The sequence below is a fragment of the Chamaea fasciata genome, unplaced genomic scaffold (genome assembly GCF_029207755.1).
Source record: "Chamaea fasciata isolate MVZ Bird 193981 ecotype frontalis unplaced genomic scaffold, bChaFas1.0.hap1 SCAF_8, whole genome shotgun sequence".
Lineage (NCBI taxonomy): Eukaryota > Metazoa > Chordata > Aves > Passeriformes > Sylviidae > Chamaea > Chamaea fasciata.
Window position 1 is genome coordinate 32455346 of NW_027094093.1, and position 22321 is coordinate 32477666.

The following is a 22321-nucleotide window of genomic DNA, read 5'->3' on the forward strand; positions in this document are numbered from 1 at the left end:
CAAATAAATACGTAACAGCAGCCTTGCTTTGAAATACAGCTTAGAAACCACTACAGGCAGGGAATTTGATCCAGATCCTTGTGAGGTGTTCTCCACCTGCTCGGGCACATCACTCCCGCTTTGTTGTCTTTCCAGTGCCTTTCTCAGCCTCGTTTTGCTCTGGCTACTACAGTACAATGATGAGACATGCAAATTAAACATTTACAAAGCGAGCATATTGTCTGCTCCTGGTTTGTACCAGTTAGAGGGAAGACCTAGTGTGGCTAGTTGTAACTTCAGGTGTGCTAACTGTGCTTTTTTCTCTTTTTCTTTCAACAGAATGGAACTGAAACACAGATATGTGTTGACAAAGGAATTGGAATAAGACTGAGTCCTGCTCTGTGATATTTATATACCTGGACCATGAACTTGCTGTTTGGCTTCATGCTTTAGGAACCTTTGTAGTAACTGTGTGAAGCTGTTGGGAATCATGGCATTCTCTCCATGGAAGCTGTCCTCTCAGAAACTTGGCTTTTTTCTGGTGACTTTCGGTTTTATTTGGGGAATGATGCTTCTGCATTTTACTATTCAGCAACAAACACAGCACGAAAGCAGTTCAGTCCTGCGTGAGCAAATTTTGGACCTCAGCAAAAGATACATCAAAGCATTAGCTGAAGAAAATAAAAATGTAGTTGATGGGCCTTATGTTGGGACAGTGACAGCATACGGTAAGCGTGTTCTCTGGATTATTTGATAATCTGATTAAGACTTTTTCCTCAATTGTCCAACCATTTTTTTTCATAATGCTGTTCAAATTCACAGTACTTTACCCTGTGCATTTCTGTACAAATGGAGAAAATGGCCTTCCCTTCTAATTGGGATAAATTTTACATTTCCAATCGCTTGGAAATGAAGCAGTTTGCTAATTTTTATTACGTCTGTCTAGTAACTCTATCTAGTAGGCCTTAGGTTATTTGTTAGAACTCAGTTTCAAAAACCTTTTTTGGTATTTTTGGGAAGGTTGGGAGGCTTTTCAGTTTTCGTTTCTGTGATCTAAGAAATTCCCTGTGGAAAAACTTGCCTTAGTTATAAAATGGAGACCTGTTACATTTAATTCTTCTTCTTTCCCATTTCACTTCTTTGTTCAGTCAATTTACTTAATGTTTAAGGTTTTTTTTTTTATCTGGCATAATCTTAAATTAAGCTTAAGTATATCCTATTTGCCTCAGGGCAGAAAACTCTGTGAGTTTTAGTGCTTTCTTTGGCAGTAGGTTTTAATGCTTACTCTCTTCCAGTTTGTACATGAGAGTTATGTTTTTGTGCATGTGTCAGACAAACCAAGCAGAAAAGAATGAAGCATATTACCCAAAAATATTACTAAATTAAAAATATAGTCGAATTTTGGGTTATGCGTGGTTCCTTTTCAGTCTGTTATGGTCATATAATACACCTTACTTGTTCAGCAGTTTTTAGATTCACTTTCTTTCCTACTTATCTATGCACTTCTGGACTGTCTGGAAAACTAATTAGTCATTTAGATTTGTTCTCTTTTATAGTTGTCTTAATATTCAGCTTTGAAGAAATTGAGTAGATAGTTTTTGTATTCTTAGACAAAGAATATAGACTAGGATGCAACCGATAGAACAGCTGCACGTTTTTCTCTAGTTTTCTCTTTATACTTTTTGGTGTATTCAGTGAAAATATCCTGCTGGAACGTTCTCTCTGTGTCTTGTTTCTGTCACCACTCCTTTTTCCTCTAAAAACCAAATTTTTCAGTTGATGTGCATTTGCTTGCCTGTAAGCCTGAGATTATTATCCCCAACACAGCTAAATTGCTTCATTGCTTAAATAACAACTCACCCTTATTCTGTAACTCCAGATTTGTGGGTGCACGTTGAACTGTACTGGAACTGGAGCCTTACAAAGCAACACAAGCAAAACAGAGTGGTACTAGATCAATGTTTGTGGGAGCACAGTTGGGAAGCAGGACTCAAAGTACCGCTGAACTCATGACAGAAGTAGATTTGCCAAAGGGCTACAAGCCCTGGCAAGTCGAGGCAGGACCCTGGAGGAGGAAGAGATCAGGGTGTATGCTTGTATGTTTTTTGGGTTGTACAAGTCAGTACTAGCCCATAGTTAAGCAGTGTTACTAAGAGACGTAGATATGGTGGTTGTGCTTGAAGAGTGTAGAAACAAGCAGTGTGTTCAATAAAATGATTCATGATGCAACCATGGAGACCCAGTCTCTTCAATCTGCCGAAAAATACTTGGGCTGAGGATCTCCGAGCAAGTAGAGATCCTCAGAGGATTGTGTGATTAGGCTCAAAACAAAACTTTATCTGCTGCGCAGCTGTTACCAGTGTCCTGTTACTGTGCAGGGGTGCTCGATGGTGGGTGAGTTGAGCAAGGATGTAGACAACAAACCCCAAACAATCTGGCTCCAGATAGTGAAGGTAACTGCATTAATATAGGTACATGATATCCATAAGCAAAGTTCCCCCTGCAGCTTGTTGCCTGTGGCATTAATTTCCTGTTCCAAATCCTGCTGGGGAATAAGTTGACTTGCCTCCAAATACTGGTCAAGTTCCCAAGGAGAAGTTAAACTGCGTTTGGAAGCGGGTGAAATAACTTTGTGACGCTTCTGTGAAGGGAAAGCCAAGGTTTGTGTAGCAATTTCAAGTCCATGGCTGAAAAGATTTTTAAGATTAAAAATTTAAAATTTAAGTTTGGCCAGGTGTTTTCAACAAAGTAGTTTGGAAAGATGGAAAATAGTGGTAATGCAGTTATTTAAAATTCAGGGAAAAGCACTATGGTGAGTGAATAACACCACATTAAATAATAGTTTATGAAACTGGGTAAGGTAATTACTTAATAAGTTAATTTGTCCTGTTTGGCATACCAAATGACTTGCTGCTAGCAAATAATCAGGTTAGCTCTTCAGAAATAAACACATTAATGACTGATGTTAATAATAATTGGTAGAGGTTTCTTCAATATTCTGTGAAAATTAATGCTCTTGCTTATTGAACCTTTTCTTTTTCTTAATATTATCCTCTGATTGCTTTAAGTGAGGACAGTCGTGATTTCCATGTTCAAGAATAAATTTAATGTTTGCTGGGTTTTCTGCTTTTACCCACCTAAAAGGCTTTCAGTCATTCCTTAATTGTGATTGCACAGCTTGTTTACTTTCTCACGTTTTCTTTCTACCATGTATTCACCTGTCAGGTAGGTGGCTCAGACATTTTCCTTTTACAAGTTATAGTTCCGATATACACAGTGAATATTAGATTCTTCTTTATAGCAGCAAATGTTCTTTTACAAAAATTCTGTGAATTTGTGTTTCTGCCCTCCCCTTCTCAAACTAAGTTCCACTTGCTTTTTTGTTCTGACAAGATGTCTGTCATATCAGTGTTTTGGTATCAGAATTAAAAAATAATAAATTTGAACCTCTTTTTTCTTTATGATCTGTGTATGCTTTTATGTAGGCTACATTTCTTCCTCACTGTTTCCTGAATTATTTTTACTACTTTTTCCTAGATTTTTTTTCTTCCTTTGGTTTTATTCGTGTTTAGTCCAGAGTTTCCTTTTCTTCTGCACACTGTGCCATTAAATAACTTCTGTACCCCTTTTAAAATAGTGCAGATGTGTGGACTAGTGCTTCAGATTCCACCTTCTGATCTTTACAGGACAAAGGAAAACACAGTTACATTGAGAAAGGCTTGCTTTATGGCACCGTGGAATAAATATGATTCTCCTTTTGTTTGGAGAAAACAATTACAAGCTTTCTAAAGCAGTAGCATTTTCTTATTTAGTCTCTCATGTGCACAGGAATTGAGATAGTCATGGGAAAAATTTAAAAAAAAAAGCATGGAATGAACGTGGCAAAAATCCAGCTGATGTAGAGACAGTGGAATCTCTTCAGATGTATGGAAAAGTTTTCTATTATAGATCAGAAAGTTATTTGATTCTAAAGTTGTGTAAAATAAAATATGCAATTATTTTGTGTAACTAAATGGAAAAATAATGCAGATTCCTTGTGCTAAATTCTTTAATCTGTACAAGGATAAATGAACAAAGGACAATAGTTTCATCTTCTTTGGCTTGTTGCCATTGTGATTATACAGTTTAGTCTGATACTGGTCTAGTTTTGTCCTCTTGCCCTCAGTTTTGTTGGCTTGCCAGAGTGTCTTGTGTTCCTTCAAGGAATCTGAACAAAACAAAAGCCAAGGAGAAAAATATCAGAGAACTCTTTAGTGTTGTCATTTGATATGCAAATTCCTGTTATTGTTCATTGCTTCCATGCCAAGGAAGCTCTGTCAGACCCAACAGAGACAGTCACCAACAGACTGAAGAAAGGAAACGGGATTTTTAGTGTTTTGTGAATACAACAGAAAGGTTGAACTTAACTTTTTTTTAGAAATTATTATCTATTTTTGCCAGTGCAAATGCTGGTTTTGTGGAGGAGATGCAGGAGAAGGTTTTTGTACTGGCTCGAAGCTGTCCTTTTTGGGAAGGGGATTTTTGTTCCCAGGTGACTGAGTATCAACAGACTGTTCCTCTGGTAGTGCTTGAATATGGATTTAGGTTTAGACTCATTATTATTTAAGCAGCTTCTTATTACTTGAGCCATTGCAAAGCAAGCATTTTTCTGTTCCTGTAAAGGCTCTCATTTCACCTTGAATAACTGTGGATAACTGTATGACTTGCAGTGTGCTTCATAAAATACACAGGCTGACAAGTTCCATGGCCAGGGAAATTTGTATCTGAGGCTGAACAAAGTAGGGAACTTGAGTGCTTAGAGCTGGTAATGACAAAGATTTTCACTGAGAAAGTGTGTGTGTGTGTGTATATATATATATGTGTGTGTGTGAATATGTATATGTATCTATATATATATATATCTCCAGTCTCATTGTGGTATCTATTTTTGGATTCTGTCTGACAAGTGTGCGCTGCATTATTAAGCAGTTTAACTTTTCATTTTCCTCTGCAGATTTGAAGAAGACACTTGCTGTCCTGTTGGATAATATCTTGCAGCGCATTGGGAAGTTGGAGTCCAAGGTGGAAAATCTTGTCCTTAATGGAACAGGAGCAAACTCGACCAACAATACTACCACTTCTGCTCCCAGCTTAGGAGCAGCTGAAAAGCTTAATGTAGCAGGTGTGTATGGCAATTACTAAAATTATTTATGGGCTGTTTAATCCGAACCTTTTCTCTCATGAGCATAACACAATTGTACAGTGTTAGGTAGTTGGAATGTCTTAGAAAACAAAATTCAAAGTCTAGCCTTTATCAATGGCAAACTGAAGTCCAAGCTCAGTGGAAGATCTTTCTTCTGCAGTAACTTGAACACATTAGTAAATCAAAATCTCTGCTAAAGCCAGTAGTTCACCCATTTAGTAGGCATTTTATGCTTTAAATGGTTGCACTTGAGAATGATGAAACTGGGGATGTCTTTTCTCTTGAAGCCTAACTATTTAAGTTGGTATCAATCTGCTCTGCCATTCTACCATATGCACTTTATTGGTTATTAACTGAAAGAAAACATTTATTGTATTTGTTGGTCATGATTTAAAAATGTCTTTCCCTGCAGCGTTTAATGGCTCTTAGGATTTGACACAGAGAGATCACCTACCTGGTACATTCAGTTAAAATGAAAACATGGTTTGAGATGACATTAAGTCATTCATTTTGTCTTCAGTGAATGGACTGTTTTGTTCTGCCACCACATTGAAACAGATACTGGCAGTCCTGACTCACAGGAAAGTCTGAGTCCAATGATCTTTGCAGTCCCAAAAAGAGAACAGAGCAGAAGGGTTAAGGGAACTTGGTAAATAAGTTGATAACTGCGCTCCTATGTCTTGTCTGTCCTTGGGATTCCTGCAAAAATAAATATTTCTGTTGAGAAGGTGTTACTTGCTGAAATTCTCAAAACAGAGAAGCAAATGCTGCCTTTGGTAGGGAAATGCCAGTAGGAAAGCAATATTTGCAAGTGATTGCCTGATGACAGTGTGGCAGCAGAGGTGCTCTCAGCTGCTCAGTCCTCACTGCATTTATCTGTACCAGGGTGCTAAAGTCATGTTATCTCTTGGTCAGGCAGACCTTTCCCTCCCCCCATCTGCCTTGTCTTGGTAAAACTGAAGGCAGATCAGGAACAAGTACCTGGAGAGGTGCAGCACCTGCAGGGTGCTGACAGGCTATGCTACCTTCCTAGCATGCAGCACAAGATCTTGGTTGGAAAATCTCCCACTGGGATGGAAGATGGACGGGTACAGCACTGTTAGACTTTCTGGGCCATATATAAAATGAAAAACATCCCTGTATGTTTTCTTTACCGCCGACGAAAGAGACTTGCTGCTGTTATTTCCTCAGATTTGCAGATAATTGGAACATGGATACCCATGTTGTTGCTTTAAAATTTACAGGTGAAGGTTCATTGTTCTTACCTGAAAAGGAAACATCTTTCATCAGTTCTTAGAGTGATTTAATGTTGTCTATTATTCTTGGAGTGGGCTAGATTCACAATTTTGGTATTTAGGAGCAACATTGAAGGAGCCTGGTAAGAGTTCTCCATTTGCAGTGTTTGCATTTCTTTGTACTGCCTGAGGCTGGCTCTGTGGCAAAGAACACAGTTCCTCTTATTAGAGCCACAGGTTTTTTACCTTTGACTCTGAGTTTAAAATGTCTGAAGCAACCATTAAACAGCAGCAACAGGAAAAACCTTTAGGTAAGAGTTCCTAAAGGTTCGATTGATGTGTTGTGCTGATAACTGGATAATGTCACTGCTCAGGTACCTCTGGACTGGACAGTACCTGGGGTTAGAGTAGAGCTTGAACCTAATCCCTGTGTTAGGAGCCTGCTCTTCATCCATTTGAAGCAATCAGTGGCAATTACTCAGATCAGAGGCAGCCAAATGGAAATGAAAAACTTGTCTCTACTTTGTCCTTCGTGGCAGTTTCCTGACAGCAGACTCTGGAAGCCATATGATTCCAGCATAATTGTAATATAAATATCTGCTCTGTTAGGAAGGAATTGTTCAGAAAATAAATGAGGTGAGGACATTGTGACAATACCAATGTTGGTTTTGTCTGTAATATTTCAACAACATCCCATTTATATTGTGTTAGAGCAGTTGAGGTAATCTGAAAATTGTGGTGTAGGCATTTTGTTGCCCAACAGTTTGTCATTTTACTGCAGTTGAAACAGGTATGTGTACGAATAAAGACGATACTTTTCTTTATAACATTCAGCTGTACACTACAAAATGATCACAACAAGCATGTTAGGATTACCCTTCCTCTCTTTACCAGTTGTAATATTTTAATGCTGACTTTAGACAAGTTCATATTAGCAATTGTTAATAATTTTGTTCTTTCTCTCTGGATAACCGTAGTGTTTTTGGAGCATGTGATTAACAAAACACTTAATAATTTTGGTAATCTTTTTTAAAGGCTTCTTGAGATTTGTTGTTTTGGTTTGGGTTTTTTTGCATCAGAGTTGCTGCTTAAAACTCTGCAGTAAATTCAGTGTTTTATAGCCTCATTTGTCAGTGAAACAGTGCAATGTCATTAGCAGACTTTCCTACAGGATCCTGCTTCCAGTGGAGCTACGTCATGCATTTATTGGTTTTGGATTGAGATTTCAGAGTACACTGAGACCTCTGATTCTATAATTTGTACAGCCGTGCCCCTTTACCTATGGAAAGCCTTTCTGAAATAAGTGAGGCCTCATGTTCACCTATTGACACTGCTTGTAAACCTTGGTGGTGAAGACTGGAGCCACAAATCATCCTGACATCTGCATTTTGTTTCCCCTGACCTTGTGTAAAGGTTACTGTGTTATATATTACTGGAGTAGATAGAAAGGATAAAATAAGACATAGAATGACAGGAAGGGGATTATGCTGTAAGTATGTATCCTCACAGCTGATTATAACAAATTCAAGAGCAAAGCATAGTATTTTCCTTACAATTTAAAACTCAGTATGATGGCAGGCTAGACTGGTCAATCTGAATATACTGCAAGCTTTCCTTCATTGTGTATTTGAAGTATTGATAACACTTTCATGGAAAAAAAAATTAGTACTCATCTGCAAAGGATGAAGAACAGAGATTATGATGATTAATCAGCATTTCTTCTTCTCAGGCCTCTCTGCAAGTATAGAAGTTAATAAATAGCAAAGCTTTTTTTTTTTTTTTTTTTTTTTTTTTCTTTTTAAACCATGTTCAACGAAAGAAAACATAGTCTTGACTGTGTAAAGCCAGGTGTGCCTCAAAATCTGGGGAAGTCCATTGTTGAGCCAGGACATGTTGAAACCTGGAGTTTATAATCCACTGTAATTTACTTCCTGAAGGAATGAGCAGTAACTGACAGCAGAAGAAAAAGAAATCATTGGCATAGGAAATAATCAAGTTTTTTAGCAGTTTGGAAAAAATACCTATCCATGTTTCAAGTTATGAAACAATGTTTTTTTTCTTTTTAAGTTGTTCCACAATCTGGATATCAAGTGTGGTGTAGAACTCAGGCAGCAGTGGTGAAATCTGACACAGAAATATCAGTCTGTGGTGGTGTGGAGTTTTTGGCAGATAAAAGGATCTGAAGAAAATCCATCTGGATTAGATTTCTTCATGATAAGAAAGTGACAATGGTAGTAGAAATTACTGAGGATTTAGCAAAGACTATACCTGTCTCTGAAGTAGATGAACTCAAACTTTCTTTTGATTCAATCCTGAGTTTTGATCACAGGGCTGGAACAGCTCTGCTGATGAAGACAGGCTGAGAGTCTGGGGCTGTTCAGCCTGGAGAAGGCTGGGGAGAACTCGAGCCCCTTGCAGCACCTAAAGGGGGCTACAACAGAGCTGGGGAGGGACTGTTCACAAGGGCATGGAGTGATAGCACAAGAGCAAATGGCCTTCAGCTGAAGGAGGGCAAGTTTAGGTTAGGTACTGTGGAGAAATTCTTTGAATGTTGGGACAAGTTGTCCATGGAGACTGTGGAGTCCCCATCCCTGGAAGTGTTTAAGGCCAGGCTGGGTGGGGCTTGGAGCAGCCTGGGATAGTAGAAGGTGTCTCTGCCCATGGCAGGGGATTGGAACAAGATTGTCTTAAGGTCCCTTCCTACCCAAACCAGTCTGTGATTTTGTGACTCTCAATCTAATTGCTTGACTGTATTGTGTATTCATACCCTTTGTGTGTTTAGTGTGGTACTACACCTAGTTCTCCCCTTGAAGTTAGTTTTATGGAATCTTTCATTAAGGGAAGCCCAAGAGCAAAATGACTTGTTTGCTCTTTTTGGTTGTATGAAAGGATAATAGAGCATAAATATGCTCTTAGTAGCATAAATATCTTTAATCTTAGAGGAGTTGAGGATGGGACTTGTGCTAGAGTGTGAGGCTGCATAGAATATGTTGAAAAGCAAAGCTGTGAACACTTGGGGAGCTTGAGTGGGAGCTTAAGTGTTACTTCTCCCCCCCACCCCTCTTTTTAGATCCATGTGTAAAATCGTAAGCATATTTTGCCTTTTCTCCTTCCTTCCACAAAACTATCAAACAATCTGGTGGTTTTGATACAGACTATTTTCAACTGCTTTTTCAGAACTTCCATTTTGTTTATGAAAGAGTGATTTGTTAATAAAGATGCTTATAAAGCTTTGGCTGATTGATTTTGAAAGCAATAAAGCCATCTTTCCTTCTCTCTCTTTTTTCTGTTTATCTAAGTTGTATCTGAAAAGCTTCTGAGATACTTGATAGCTGTCCTTTTTGCATCTGTGGGAAGTAATATATTCCCATACACACAGGAAAGTATTAGTCTAAACTTTGGGTGTCTAGGAGGTAAGAGTTTGCATCAGCCTTTAGAACAGGAAGCTTTGAGACACTGCCACAAATGACACCCAAAGTAAATTTAAAGTTGCAGTTGTAGAGATGATTAAACAGAAATGGGGAAATGCAGAACCATGGCACTTTCAGGCAGAGCTTGTCTACAGGGCTGCTACTGTTGTAGCTGCATCTTTTGGTTCCGTGTGACAGGCACAGGATCAGGTTGGTTTAGGCAGTTTAGTTTTTAACAGTTGTGCTTTTCTAAGATAATGATAAAAGAAACTCTTGATTTTTGTGGGACAGAATTGCGCTGTCATGGTTCATCACACAGGGCAATCTGCTTGCACAAACCTGGTCAGAGAATCAGTCCTCTGTTTTCTTCGTGTGATATTTTTTGGTAAGCAGTGGGAGTGGGGTTAGTGTGTTGTGTTGTGGGATGGGTTCTTTGGAGGTAGTCATCGCTCTTCCTGTGCTTGTTCAGTGAAAAGCTAAATTTTTGATAATCTCGGCCATCTAACACCCCAGATATAATAATGGTACTGTAAACTTTGCCCGACTGGTTGTTTTCAAAACGTTCTTTTGTCTTGAAAAGTGCTGCCTTCAATGATTTTAATAGCGCGTCTTTGATCCCCCAAAAATGAACAAGGGAAGGTTTGTGTTAAATCTTCCTCAGCCTTCCCCTTGTACACAGCTGGTGCCTGGAGGACTCTTGCTAAGCCTAAGGACAGCCCAGGCTCAGCTTGCTGCCTGTAACAGTGAGGGAGGACATTTCTGGTGTATCTGTTCAAAGTTTCCCGAGCTTTTCTGCCTTGTGCATTAACTTGTTCTGCTATGTTGGCTGTTCGGTTCCCTTTTAACAACTTTAGTTTTAACATCTTTAAAGTCACTCATTAAGATGCAGACTTCAGTGTATACTTGTCATTTAAGACATGATGGCTTGGATGCCTGTCAGATATCTGGCATCCTTGGTGAATATGTAGCACGGCAGGCTGACAAGTCAGCTTTGGCAATGCTACAAGAAGGCTTTTTTTGGTTTTTTTTAACGTTTCTATGGTGAGAAGGACCTTTGTCGTGGTATTTTCATGTCCTTATTCCTGGAGGCTTGGGGCTGCCACACTGAAGCCTTTTAGGTCGGAGGGGAAAGACTCAGGTAACCTCAGGATCAGTGGATTTGTTTCCATGGCTCTCTGATGATTTTTTTACCCAGCCTCCTTAGTTTTAGCAGTCTGAAACCACAGTTCCACCGTAGTCCTGTACTTTCAGAGATTAAAAAAGCTAAGATACTGCATATTGCTCTAAATTCCAAAGCTGCCCTCCTGTCTTGAGAAGACTAGAGTGGACTTTTCAGTAGTCAACACAGGGTGTCGTGCCTCAGAAAACAAACCTGCTGTCCCCACAGGGCACCAGTGTCTACCAGTTGTAAGAGGGTGTGGGGCTGCATTGGCTCTGATAGTCAAGATTGCAGCTTCCTCCAGCTGATGTTTTGCTTTGACTCGTGTTTATTGTGCCTTATTCGTTGTATTCTTTTTCCACGCTGTATATGTGTATTTATCAATATTTTCCCCCTCCCACAAAGGCAGTTGTGTGGAGCTGGGGAGTTTTGTGTGCCCTCAGACCTGGCTGTCGCAGCACAGTGCGGTGTGTGCAGAAGACCACAGGTGGATATTTTCCACTGCAGTGCAAAGCTGTGTTAATAATGCTGTAGGGGCTCTTAGTGGTCTCCTGGGCTGCATTTTGATTAACCACTTGACTACTACTTGAATTCTCCTAACACTGCATTGATTTCAATAGTGCTAATGGAACACAGCAGCACAGCTTGTGTGAGGATGGACTAGAGGTAGAAAAGTTAATTTGCTTTAAATCATACGAACGCTTTGCTACAGAAGTTTCTAAAATGTTGGTAGAAAGCATTTTGTGCTCTGCATTTAAAGTCTTGAAACCTTTAGCTCATTTGATTGAATATGTTGTTAGTGCTTTCAGCTCACACTGCAAATTCTCTCTTTAAAGAAATCTTACCAGCTGGAGATGAAAAATGTGAATTGAATTGAGAATGTGTTAATTAGTTGGAGAAGGGAAAGAAGACCTTACACAAACTAATCCAGCATTAACTGCAGTCTGTGTCTAACCACAGATACCAGCTTTCAGGACTGAAATAGAAACAGAGCACTTTCATGAATTAAAGCAAGAATAGTACTTATATTTAATGATCAAAACCGGAATGAGAACAAAGATAAAACTGGTGAATATATTTGATCGGATGTGATTACTCTGACCTTATAATACTAGAGAGGTTCTGTATTTTATGAGATCTGCTGATGGGAACACTTTTGACTTGAGCTACTATCTGTGCTGTATATCATCAAAAAACACTTGAATATGCACTAGTCTGAAAATCAGAGTTTAAGCCTCAAGGTTCCAAAGTACATCATTTTTAGTGCCGGGTTAAATTCTTAATACATTTCTATTCTCAGAAGAACCCCAAGCTGGTCCTTAGCAGAGTAGGTAGACTGCTGGTGTCAGCTTGCAGTTTCAGCTGTGTTGCAGCCTTTTCATTTGCTTTAACCAATATCGCTATTTTAAAACTCTTATGACAAACAGAGCACCTATCAAACAGCACTCACTGCTGAGTGACTAATTATAACTCTTATTCAGTGTACTGTCTTAGTGGAATATTTCTAGACTTCCCAACTGTCTGATGGAGAGGAATTGAAGAAGAATTTTTTTAGCCTATTACAAAGCACATTATTTGAAGGACGTGCAATATAGGAAAGGGAGGAAATATGCATGTAGCACCTACTACTGCTCATTTTTACTGTTTTATTAAAGAGCAACTTGAAAGCAAACAAAAATCAATTCCCTACCACAGACTGTGCTTTTAGCCACATCATTCTCAACGTGGGTGTCGTAAACCTTCAGTATTAAAAATAAAACCTGTGGACACGGAGTTTAAATGCAGGAGGCAATGAAGACCTGCATCTGTGAGCTGGTGCTGAAGGTCTGGGGCTTTAGCAGGTGCAGTTGCTGGTAGCAAGCAACAAGAGAGAAGCATCTTTTCCAGTGCAAGGTTGGTGGCTTAGCTCAAATCTGCCACGTCGTTGATGCTGACGTGCCAGACTTTGCACTGAAACAACTGAGGATTGTTCACAAGTTCAGGTTCACCTGCTGTGCTCTATCCATGTCTGATGCAAAGCTGTAGATCATTTGTGAAGGGAGCATATGGCTCCTTTCTAAACATTAGGTTTGTTAGTTATGTTTTAAATATCCCAGGACCTCACAAACAGTATTCAAAGAGGTTTTTTAAAATCTGCAGTTGGTTGGTGTTTTATCAATATTTTTCTTTTTCTTTCCAGGGTGATCTGGACCTCTGTACCAACTGCATGCTTTTAGATTTATAATATGCTATGTTCATGTTTTTTGTTTGTTAGTTCATTGACTTTTAACGTAACATCATATGAGATAAATGTTTAATAATTATGTTTTTTCATAGCAGTGTCAAGAGGAGATAAGTTATGCATTAATTCAAAAACACTTAGGTGTGTGTAGAACAGGAATTAATATAATGGCTCACACAACGTTTAGGAGAAAAAAGTGTTTATTAACTGCTGTTGCTTTGTACTAACTTGACAGTTGTATTTCTAACTCTCTTTTGGCTGAAAGTTCTAAGTTTTGGCTGGGAAAAGAGATTTCAGACCTTGCATTTTAAATTTCATAAATCCTAATTAAGGATAAAAATTCTTGTGGTTTCTCAAGTACTGTTTTCCACCAAAAGTAACTTTAGTGTCTGGCTTAATGTAGTTTTCCCCTTCAGGAAAGAATTATCCAACATGAATTTGCTAACAGCATAATACATCTATCCAGACTTTTTAATAAGAATCCCTATAAGATATTAGGGTTTGGGATTTTCTCTCTAAATGATGAAAAACTCCTAAGTCTTGACTTATATGTTAATGCTCGCTTTTCATGTTTTGGAAGATCCTGATGTGTAGAATGGCATCTCCAGGGTTCCACTTCTTCATCTCCCTTGTCTTTGTGATCACACTCAGAAGTGTAAATTGCTGGTATCTGGTTGAGCTTGGTCTCAGCTGCTCATGGGAAACACAGAATTTGTTCCCCTCTGGATTCCTGATTAAGGAGAGCCGGCTGTGAGGTGTTACCAACAAGCTCGAGCACACGCTCCATGCTGAGTTAAAATGAGCAGCAAGAGGAGCAGAAATGTAATTCTTCATACAGGGTCTGATCATTGTGAAAGAATTTGGGGGGGCTGATTCTCAGCCCAGAAGTCACACTGACTGTGGCCAAGAAGAAAGGGTACGACCAGAGCAAGTCGTAGTTGACTGGAACTGTCAGGATTATTCACTGGTGTATTCAGAGCTCTGCACTGAGTTCTCAGGCTTATGTGTGGAAACCAGCAGTGACTTGCCCATTTCTGCAGGCAGTTGTTGCTTTGGACAGCAGTCCTTGATGTAGATGTGTTTCCAGTCTGACTGCATCAGCTGGCTTCCTGTTCACGGGCACGGAGGGTAGACTGCTTCTCTAGGGAATACTCAGATGGAACAGAGTTACATTTCTCTGTTCCTTCTCCTGTTCTCTCACATGCATTTCCTCTTGTATGCACATCTTGCTACATTTTTTTTCTGCTCTGGATAGTAGTTTTATGTAAATTGTTTCATGGGACTGTTTATATTTAAGTTTTATAGAATTGCTTCACTGTGCTATTATCTGATTAATAGCTGAGAATGAAGCAAGTGAAAGCTGATGTAGGTGTTTGGGATGTAGATCCATGGTAAGGCTGAATGGGAACATTTTTGAGGAAGGTGAATCCTAGGAGTGTTTACTGTTGCTGGCAAGAAGGGGGAAAGATGTCAGATACTCTTGGTACTCCCAGACACATTAATATTTCAGCATGGTTAGAGGTGGTGAAGGTGGGCATTAGTGTTCCCTGTTCCCCATACAGACAGATTGTCCTGGAGAGATCCATGCTCTGTTGGTGTGTTACCCATCCCAGTGGAAGAGCAATAGTGGGACTGCTCTGGAAAAGTCTGTGGCTTGTGCTGAGAAAAATGCCTGTCCCTTCATTTTTACTTCTTGGAATGGACAGGAGCAGGGAGGGCTGGGAGAGTTTCTGCTTGGGAAGTATCTCAGTGTGGTACTGCCACGGCTGGTGGGAGCTGCTGAGCGTGAGGCTGGTGCAATGTGTGACTGTTGGAAGAGGGGTTTGATTGTTGCACGCAGATCTCACAAATACTGGGATCCTGTAAAACCTTGTGAGCAATGAACGGCAGCAAAGATCTTGGCCTGTCAACAAAACCACACTGGGATGCAGGGAATGTGTCCACACATGACAGAAGCCAACGTGTAAACTGCAGTTGTGTATATACCAAAAATCAGGCTGTTGTCCATATTTTGAGGTTTTTTCTCCATCTTTTCTTTCTTTAACAGGCCATGAGATCCCCATTAAAATGAGAAATAGTGTAGGTGATAGATGTGACACTGTGTGCTGTAAAATAAGGAATTATAGCTTGTGCTTATGTATTACCCTGTACTTAATAGGACTTAAGGAGAAGAGAGGATTTGCTTGACTAACCTTCTGAAGAGGAAAGGCATCATATGACAGCATAATTAACTTGAGATAGAAGACATTATTTTATTTTAAATGACAAAATTCATGGGTCATTCTTGTTGGCAAGCTGTACCCAGGCATTCAGCATTTTCCACCCTAAATTCAGTATGATGCTGAAAGTTGAACTTTCCCTGTGGTTGAACTGCATCTCTGATGTCGTACCAGAAATTTCAGAGGTCTTCTTTTTTTTTAGGAAGATCCGGAACTTGACATGCCTTATGTAAAACTCTTATTTTGCATTCAGATTTATGAGTTAGGGTAAAAAAAAAACAAACAACAACAAAATAAAATAAAATAAGATAACCCACCACAAATCTTTTTAGACCATAAAGCTCTTCTAATGGAATTTTACTTATTATTGAAAATTACCATAACAGTTACCACTTCACTTTATTGCTCTTGTATCTCAGGTACTGATTTTGGTGTGATGCAAGTGGAAGGTCTGATTCCTGAACTGCAGTAAAGCGAAATGTCCTATTACTATGCAGCTCTACTGACTGAATTGAGAATATACTTTAAATTGCTGCTATGTGTATGCATGCTCTGTGTGTTCTTATTCAGAGCAGAAATCAGAGCCTTAGATGTCGGTGGTCTGGTCTGCAAGAATCCCACAAGGATAAGAAGATAGAATATTTTGAAAGTGCTTATTGATTTGAAATTACAAAGTCATTGTACAAACTACTTTGCTTCAGTGCTATTGTCATTGACAGTACAGCTCAGTTTGTCAAATCACTCCTGCTGCAGAGACTGACAAAGATGTGGGGACTTCCTGCCATGACTCTTCTTTCCCCAGCAAGTTCATTTTGCAATGCTTGGCTCACATTTCAAGTTTTATCTTTAAAAGAAGCTATTTGCAAAAAATTAGAAAATAGATAGATCAGGTCGTGGGTTTTGCATATAATAGTATAATGCAATATTCTAACTTTGACCCACAGATTTTTGTCGCTATTCTATTCTAATACTGCAGCCCTTTTTTTTTCTTTTTTTTTCTTTTTTTTTTTTTTTTTTTTTTTTTTTTGTATTTTCTTCTGAGCTGTCTAATTAACATATTCTGGATGAAATTGTGCACAGTTACTGCCACAGCATAAATTGTTCCTAGGTTGATGGCTGGCTGACTTTAATGATCTTGATTCTTGCCCATAGAAAAAGCCAGAAATGATGCAGGTATAATTTAGGTAACTGCGGGATGAACTACCTAAATTGAAAACCTTCTCCTGCACTGCCTTTGGCAAGAATCTCTCCACCATGGTAATAATTTTTCTTGCCTTAAAGCCCTGCATTAGAGGGTTCTTCTAAGAAGAAAGTCCCTTGGCGCTGAAGGGATAATGTCCTTTAAAACTGCTGCTTTTTCCTTGGCTCATGGGCTAGAAACCTTGCTCTGTATTAGTCTTTAATTCGTTGCACTAATCTAGAATGAAAAAAATGTTTAAATGGTCAAAAAAAAGAAGAAAAAAAGAAGAAAAAAAGAAGAAAAAAAGATCTTGGAAGACCATAGGAAATTTTTCTTGTGAGATGTGATGTAGTGCTACTCAGTTGTTAAATTAGGTCATATTGCAACATTTATTAATTGGGTCATATATCTGGTGCCAAGTTTCAGATCGTGGGTATTTGATAAAGTGATAGCAGAGCTTGAAAAACTAGTTTCATGTTTAAGAGCCATATACATCCTAGAAGTGTTTGACAAATGAAAATAAATTGCTGCAATTTAGTAGTTTTAAGCACACTTTGATTAGGAAAATATTTTCTTCTTGTTATTTTCAGTATGGATTAGTTTAATTTTTGAGTCTTCATAGATTGATTTTTGTAAATCAGCACTTCTGCTTCAAGTCAGTATTGAAAACTATGCAACCATTTTCATGTGTGGTCAAAAAGGAGCACACTGAGTTTTAATGTTATAGCAAATATTACCCAGTAGGACCCTTCAGTCAGTCTGGACTGTGGATTCATGAAAATAAAAGGCAGGATTCATCAGGCTCTCTGTCAGAAGTGTGAAATGTTGCTCCGTTATCATCTGTGTTTCTCTTTAGATCTCATAAACGGAGCCCAGGAACAGTGTGAATTGCCTCCTATGGATGGTTTTCCTCACTGTGAAGGGAAAATAAAGGTAAGTGAACTGGTTTTAATCTTACGTGCATTCTATTAAAAATGGAACATATGTTGCAAGAGGTCACTACTCAGTGGTGTAGAACGAGAACAACTGAGTCAAAAAATAGGATATTTAGGACTTTGTGTCACTGCAGCATTGCTCATCTCAAGCCTTTAATACTACTGCTGCAGAGAAATAAAGTGGCATCCTCTTAAGATGGGAAAAAATTGCCATATTAAAATGCTGTATTATTTACTGAAAAGCCTTATTGTTCGAATGCTGTCTTGTTATTCAGAGGCTTCTCCTTTTGGAAAAGCCCTGTTTTCTTCCCCATGATGAGTCATTTGGTGTTCCACTGCCCCAGGACTGTGATTCTGTGGGTGTTTCACTCCAGCCCCTTTTTCAGCATAACATTTCTTTGCACTTCTTTCATCTCTTTGCCCACAGGTCTGTGTGGCTCCTCTGTTCCCCTTTTCTCCTGAAACCATTCTGCCTCTTCTGCTCACGAGTAGGCTGTGCCTAAGTGTGCAGCCACAATTCTGGGATTCACAGTGGATTCTACATAAGTCCTGTATGGTACTAATAATGCAGTTGGAAAGGCTAAATATCACAATCCATCAGACTTTAGCTGGAAAAGACAAAAGAAAAAGGCAACAAAAACAAGGAAACAAACTCCAAGAAACTCTCAGAGATGGAGTTTTTTTAAGGTGTTTTTATTTTTTTTTCCCCAAGATATGTTTCAAATGTAAGGGATACTGATTTATTACTGTGAATGCTCCATCCCTAAAAGTTCAAGGCCAGGTTGGATGGGGCTCAGAGCAACCTGGTCTAATGGAAACTGTCCCTACCCATGGCAGGTGTGTTGGAATGAGATGATCTTAAGCTCCCTTCCAACTCAAACCGTTCTGTGATTCTATGATTAGTGGTGGACAACAGTAAAATTTCTGCTTGCTTAAATACCCAAGTATTTGGGAAATTATAAGTCTCTGCATTTTGAGTCTCTGGTCTGTGTTTTGATCTGTTTTGGCAAGCAGGCTGCATAGTGACTGTATGTGTAATAAATTATTTGAATATTGAAATATGACCTGAAATTAATTATTTGCTTGTGCAGAAATGGCAGATTCTTGGCAGATTTCAGTCTTGATAACTGAAATGATCCATGAAATTCTGGAGGGAGCATATCATGGTGGGGAGCACACAATGCATTCAACTCCAGCCACAGCCAAATGTCTGGATCCCAGTTTTATTCTCCTTTTGATATTTGTCCCTGCTTGCCTGGCTGCCAGTTTGTATAAGCTGTGCTCACATCTGCTGTGCTGTTGCTTCCCCAGCATTACTGAACTGCAGGGATGCAGGGTGCTGCTAATCATTAATGAAATTCCTGGTTTGTTGTTTGTGCTATTTATAGCCACTTTGCCACTTCCTCCATTATTCCTGGGTGCGAAACAGACCTATTCTGTTGTATTTTAACCTAATAAACTTTTGTGTCCTTTGCTCTCTTACAGTGGATGAAAGATATGTGGCGATCGGATCCCTGTTATGCAAGCTATGGTGTAGATGGGTCCACATGCTCCTTTTTTATTTACCTCAGTGAGGTCAGTAATCTTTAAATCTGCTGAAGGGGAACATCATATTGTCTTCGTAGCTTTGGTAACTGTACTTTTCTCGAAAGAAATCATCATTTGGTTCAGAATAACTGTGTAAAGAGGAAAAGGTTATTAAAACAGAAATAATAATTGCTATTGTTCATAAACTCTGCAGGCATTTCTAGCCTGGAGAATTCCAATGTTTGTAACTGCAGTGATGTAAGCAGCAGCTCTCCAGGGAGTCCATGTTGGGTATCCTGTTAAACCTGGGTGTGAAGCTCAGTCAGAGATCTTTGCCTTTAAACACTCTTTTTTTTGCTTTTAGTGCAGCTACTGAGGTACTAATAGGGAGGTGTTTGGAATGGAAAATTTAGAAAGTGCTGCTAGATGGTCCATTGTCCTGAGCAGCACAGCCACTTGCCGCTCAGAGACTGTCAATTGTGGAATCTGTTAGCAGAAACAAAAAAGAAACCTGAATGTCATGTTTTTGAGTGAAGTTGGAGCTATATTGGCTAAAGCCATTGGTACCTGTCACAGCCTGGGGTGTTTTGTACACAGCTGAGTAGGGTGCTCATCCTGGTGAGGTGTTTTTTTCCTATTTCCTCGGTATCACTTGTTTCCCAAGAATTATTTTTGTCAGTCAGTTACCATAATCTCTATTACTGGCTTGAAGTGCATGCACCAGAAATAGTCAGGTGTATTTGATCACTCAACCTCTTCTTTCTTATAAGTGGAATTTTGATAACTTATGGCAGCTGATGTTAGAAGTAGTATTGACATCCAGTGGCTCACTGCTTGCAAAGAACTGAAAGAGCCAATGTAGCTGCAGGATTGCAACTAATAATAATTTCTTAGCTTCTGTAGGTTTGAGAGGGTTGGGCTGGGATTTTAAATTACATATCTGAGATTAAAACAGTAAGTCTATTATAATTAATAACTGGGTTGTAATCAAAGCATTTTCTGTTAATTTACTCAGTTGACTGACATTGAACTTCTGGGGGTGTTTCTTGAGGCAGCAATAGTTAAATGCATATCCAAAACATTTATCTGAAGGCATAACAAAGGCTGGCTTGAATCACAGTTTTGACTCATTCCATTTCTAGCACCCAGTGTTGATTTATTTATGGGCTGTGAAGCTGTGGAAGGAAAAGATACAGGATGACTGTATTATTTATCTTGTTATTTATCATAGAGACTGGAGATACGGTTTCATAATCATCTGAAGTTGATCTAAGGTTTCTACTAGAAGGTTTTGTTTTAGCATCAGCAGAGCTATGTTTGGTCATTAGTATTCTGTCAACCAGCAGGTGCTTCATGGTTTTAATGCAGATATATCTTAAAAATGATGATGTATCTCAACTGAATGCGAGAATCTAATATTCTTCAATGACATTTATTATTTTGCATTTCTGTTAAATCCCAGGTTTTTATGTGGCAATCTTCCCTTACCATCGGTTTTGGAAAGTCGGTTGATGCTGTTAGGTCTTTCATAATTGATCTTTCATGACCAAAATGTGAGCAGAGTTTCAGGAGCCAAATGGTTGTTTTTTCAAGGGTCTTGGGATTTGAAATTTTTCTTTAAGCAGCAACATTTAATTTGGTCAACTTTTCATTTTGTGAAGGAATAGACATGCAATTAGCCTGTGTGCATATTGGGTAACTTCAGAAAAAGGTCTTGTCCTTTTTATTTTTTTTTTTTAAGAGTGTTTGCTTATGGCAGAATGTAAAACTAATATTGGGTGAGCTGTTATTAACCTTGAGTTTAAATTTGGCATTTTTAATCCTATGATTAATTTCATGATTAATGTCCAGCAGCAGAGGTTGAAAGCTTAAATGTTTGCGAATGGAAGCATGAAATGAAATTCTAATAACACTACAATGATGTGGATTTATGAGGTGTGTTGGCTGCTAGGGATAACTTGGAAATGCTGTTGCAAGAGTAATTTGTCAAAGTGGACAGTGATGAAGAGTTGACAGTTTATAGCGTGGTTGCACAGCTGAATGATAAATGTGCCTACAGAGCTCTCAAGTCAGAACTGCTGATTTAAAATATTAAAATGCATTAGGGTAATGGAAAGGATATTACTGTTAAGATTTTTCTTTTTTACTTCAAGGTTGGACTATTGGAGTGAGATGATTGTGTACCTGCATGTTTCAAAAGGCAATATACGCATCAAATTATGTACAACCTCAGTTTGGAAAAACAATGTGCATAAAATTATGCATATATCTACTTTTACTCTTAAAATCACCTCTACAATCTAGTGTGACAAATGTCTGTGCTCTTTCATACTCTTCTGGGATCTACGTTTTCCTTCTGAAGCAGTTCAGTTAGGGTGTTACATTATGCTCATCCAGTACTCTTTGTAATGTAATTTTAAACTTGTAAACAAAGGAGCCCAAAATGTTCCATTTTGGTGTGCAATACGGGTCAGAACCACAGAGACACAGAGTAATTTGTTAACCCATAACAGGATGGCACTCCTGCAGAAACTCAGGAGCAGCTCTTCTTTGCTGCTCTGCATCTTGGCTGCTTGAGCAGAGTGGGAGGTGAGTGGAAAGCAAGAAGGAACCCAGCATGTCCAGGCTTCTGCCTTTTATTTAAAGCTGTCCCCTGCACAAACTTGCAGATGGAACAGAATTTTTGCTTCTGTTCTCGCTGTTTTTCTTCAGGCACTGGATCATTCCTGGGGTGTGATACGCAACTGTGTGGTCATGGAATGGCTTGGGTTGGAAGGGACTTTACAGCTCATCCTGTTCAAACCCCTGCCAGGGGCAGGGACACCTTCCATTGTCCCAGGTTGCTCCAAGCCCTGTCTAACCTGACCTTGGACACTTCCAGGTGTCTCCAGCCTGTGCCAGGGCCTCACCACCCTCTGGTCCTCAGAACACAAATTTTGCTGCAATCTTCGAAAAGTGGATGAGATACAAATGGCCTGAATAGCAAAAGCAGAGCCAGACAGGGCTTTGAAAGAGCAAACATTAAAAAGCAAGTTAAACTTGCTTCCTTTTAACTGTGATGCCTATAGAGAAGAGTGAGTTACTTTTAAACTTAGCATTTAGTTATGAAAAAGGCAGTTGTTTAACACTGTTATGGCATTGGCACAGTTATCATTTTCAGGGATGGCATTGCCTCTGGGGATAAATGTGAAAAAATTAATTTCTAGGCAGTACAAAAATATATTTCACTGCAAAATGTCAGTTTGCAGCTGAAGAATGAAGCTTTTAAAAATAT

The 22321-nt window shown here is 39.0% G+C and overlaps 1 protein-coding gene across 1 annotated transcript in view; it reads left to right on the plus strand.

Moving 5' to 3' along the window:
• The window catches only part of MGAT5 (alpha-1,6-mannosylglycoprotein 6-beta-N-acetylglucosaminyltransferase), a 114684-nt gene that overhangs the window by 42093 nt on the left and 50270 nt on the right, over positions 1–22321 (plus strand). The window contains exons 3-6 of the mRNA XM_066190355.1: positions 319–707; positions 4973–5140; positions 17442–17518; positions 19006–19095. Coding sequence (XP_066046452.1) covers positions 470–707; positions 4973–5140; positions 17442–17518; positions 19006–19095 — 573 coding nt within the window. The 5' untranslated portion in view covers positions 319–469. The remainder of the gene's footprint in view (positions 1–318; positions 708–4972; positions 5141–17441; positions 17519–19005; positions 19096–22321) is intronic.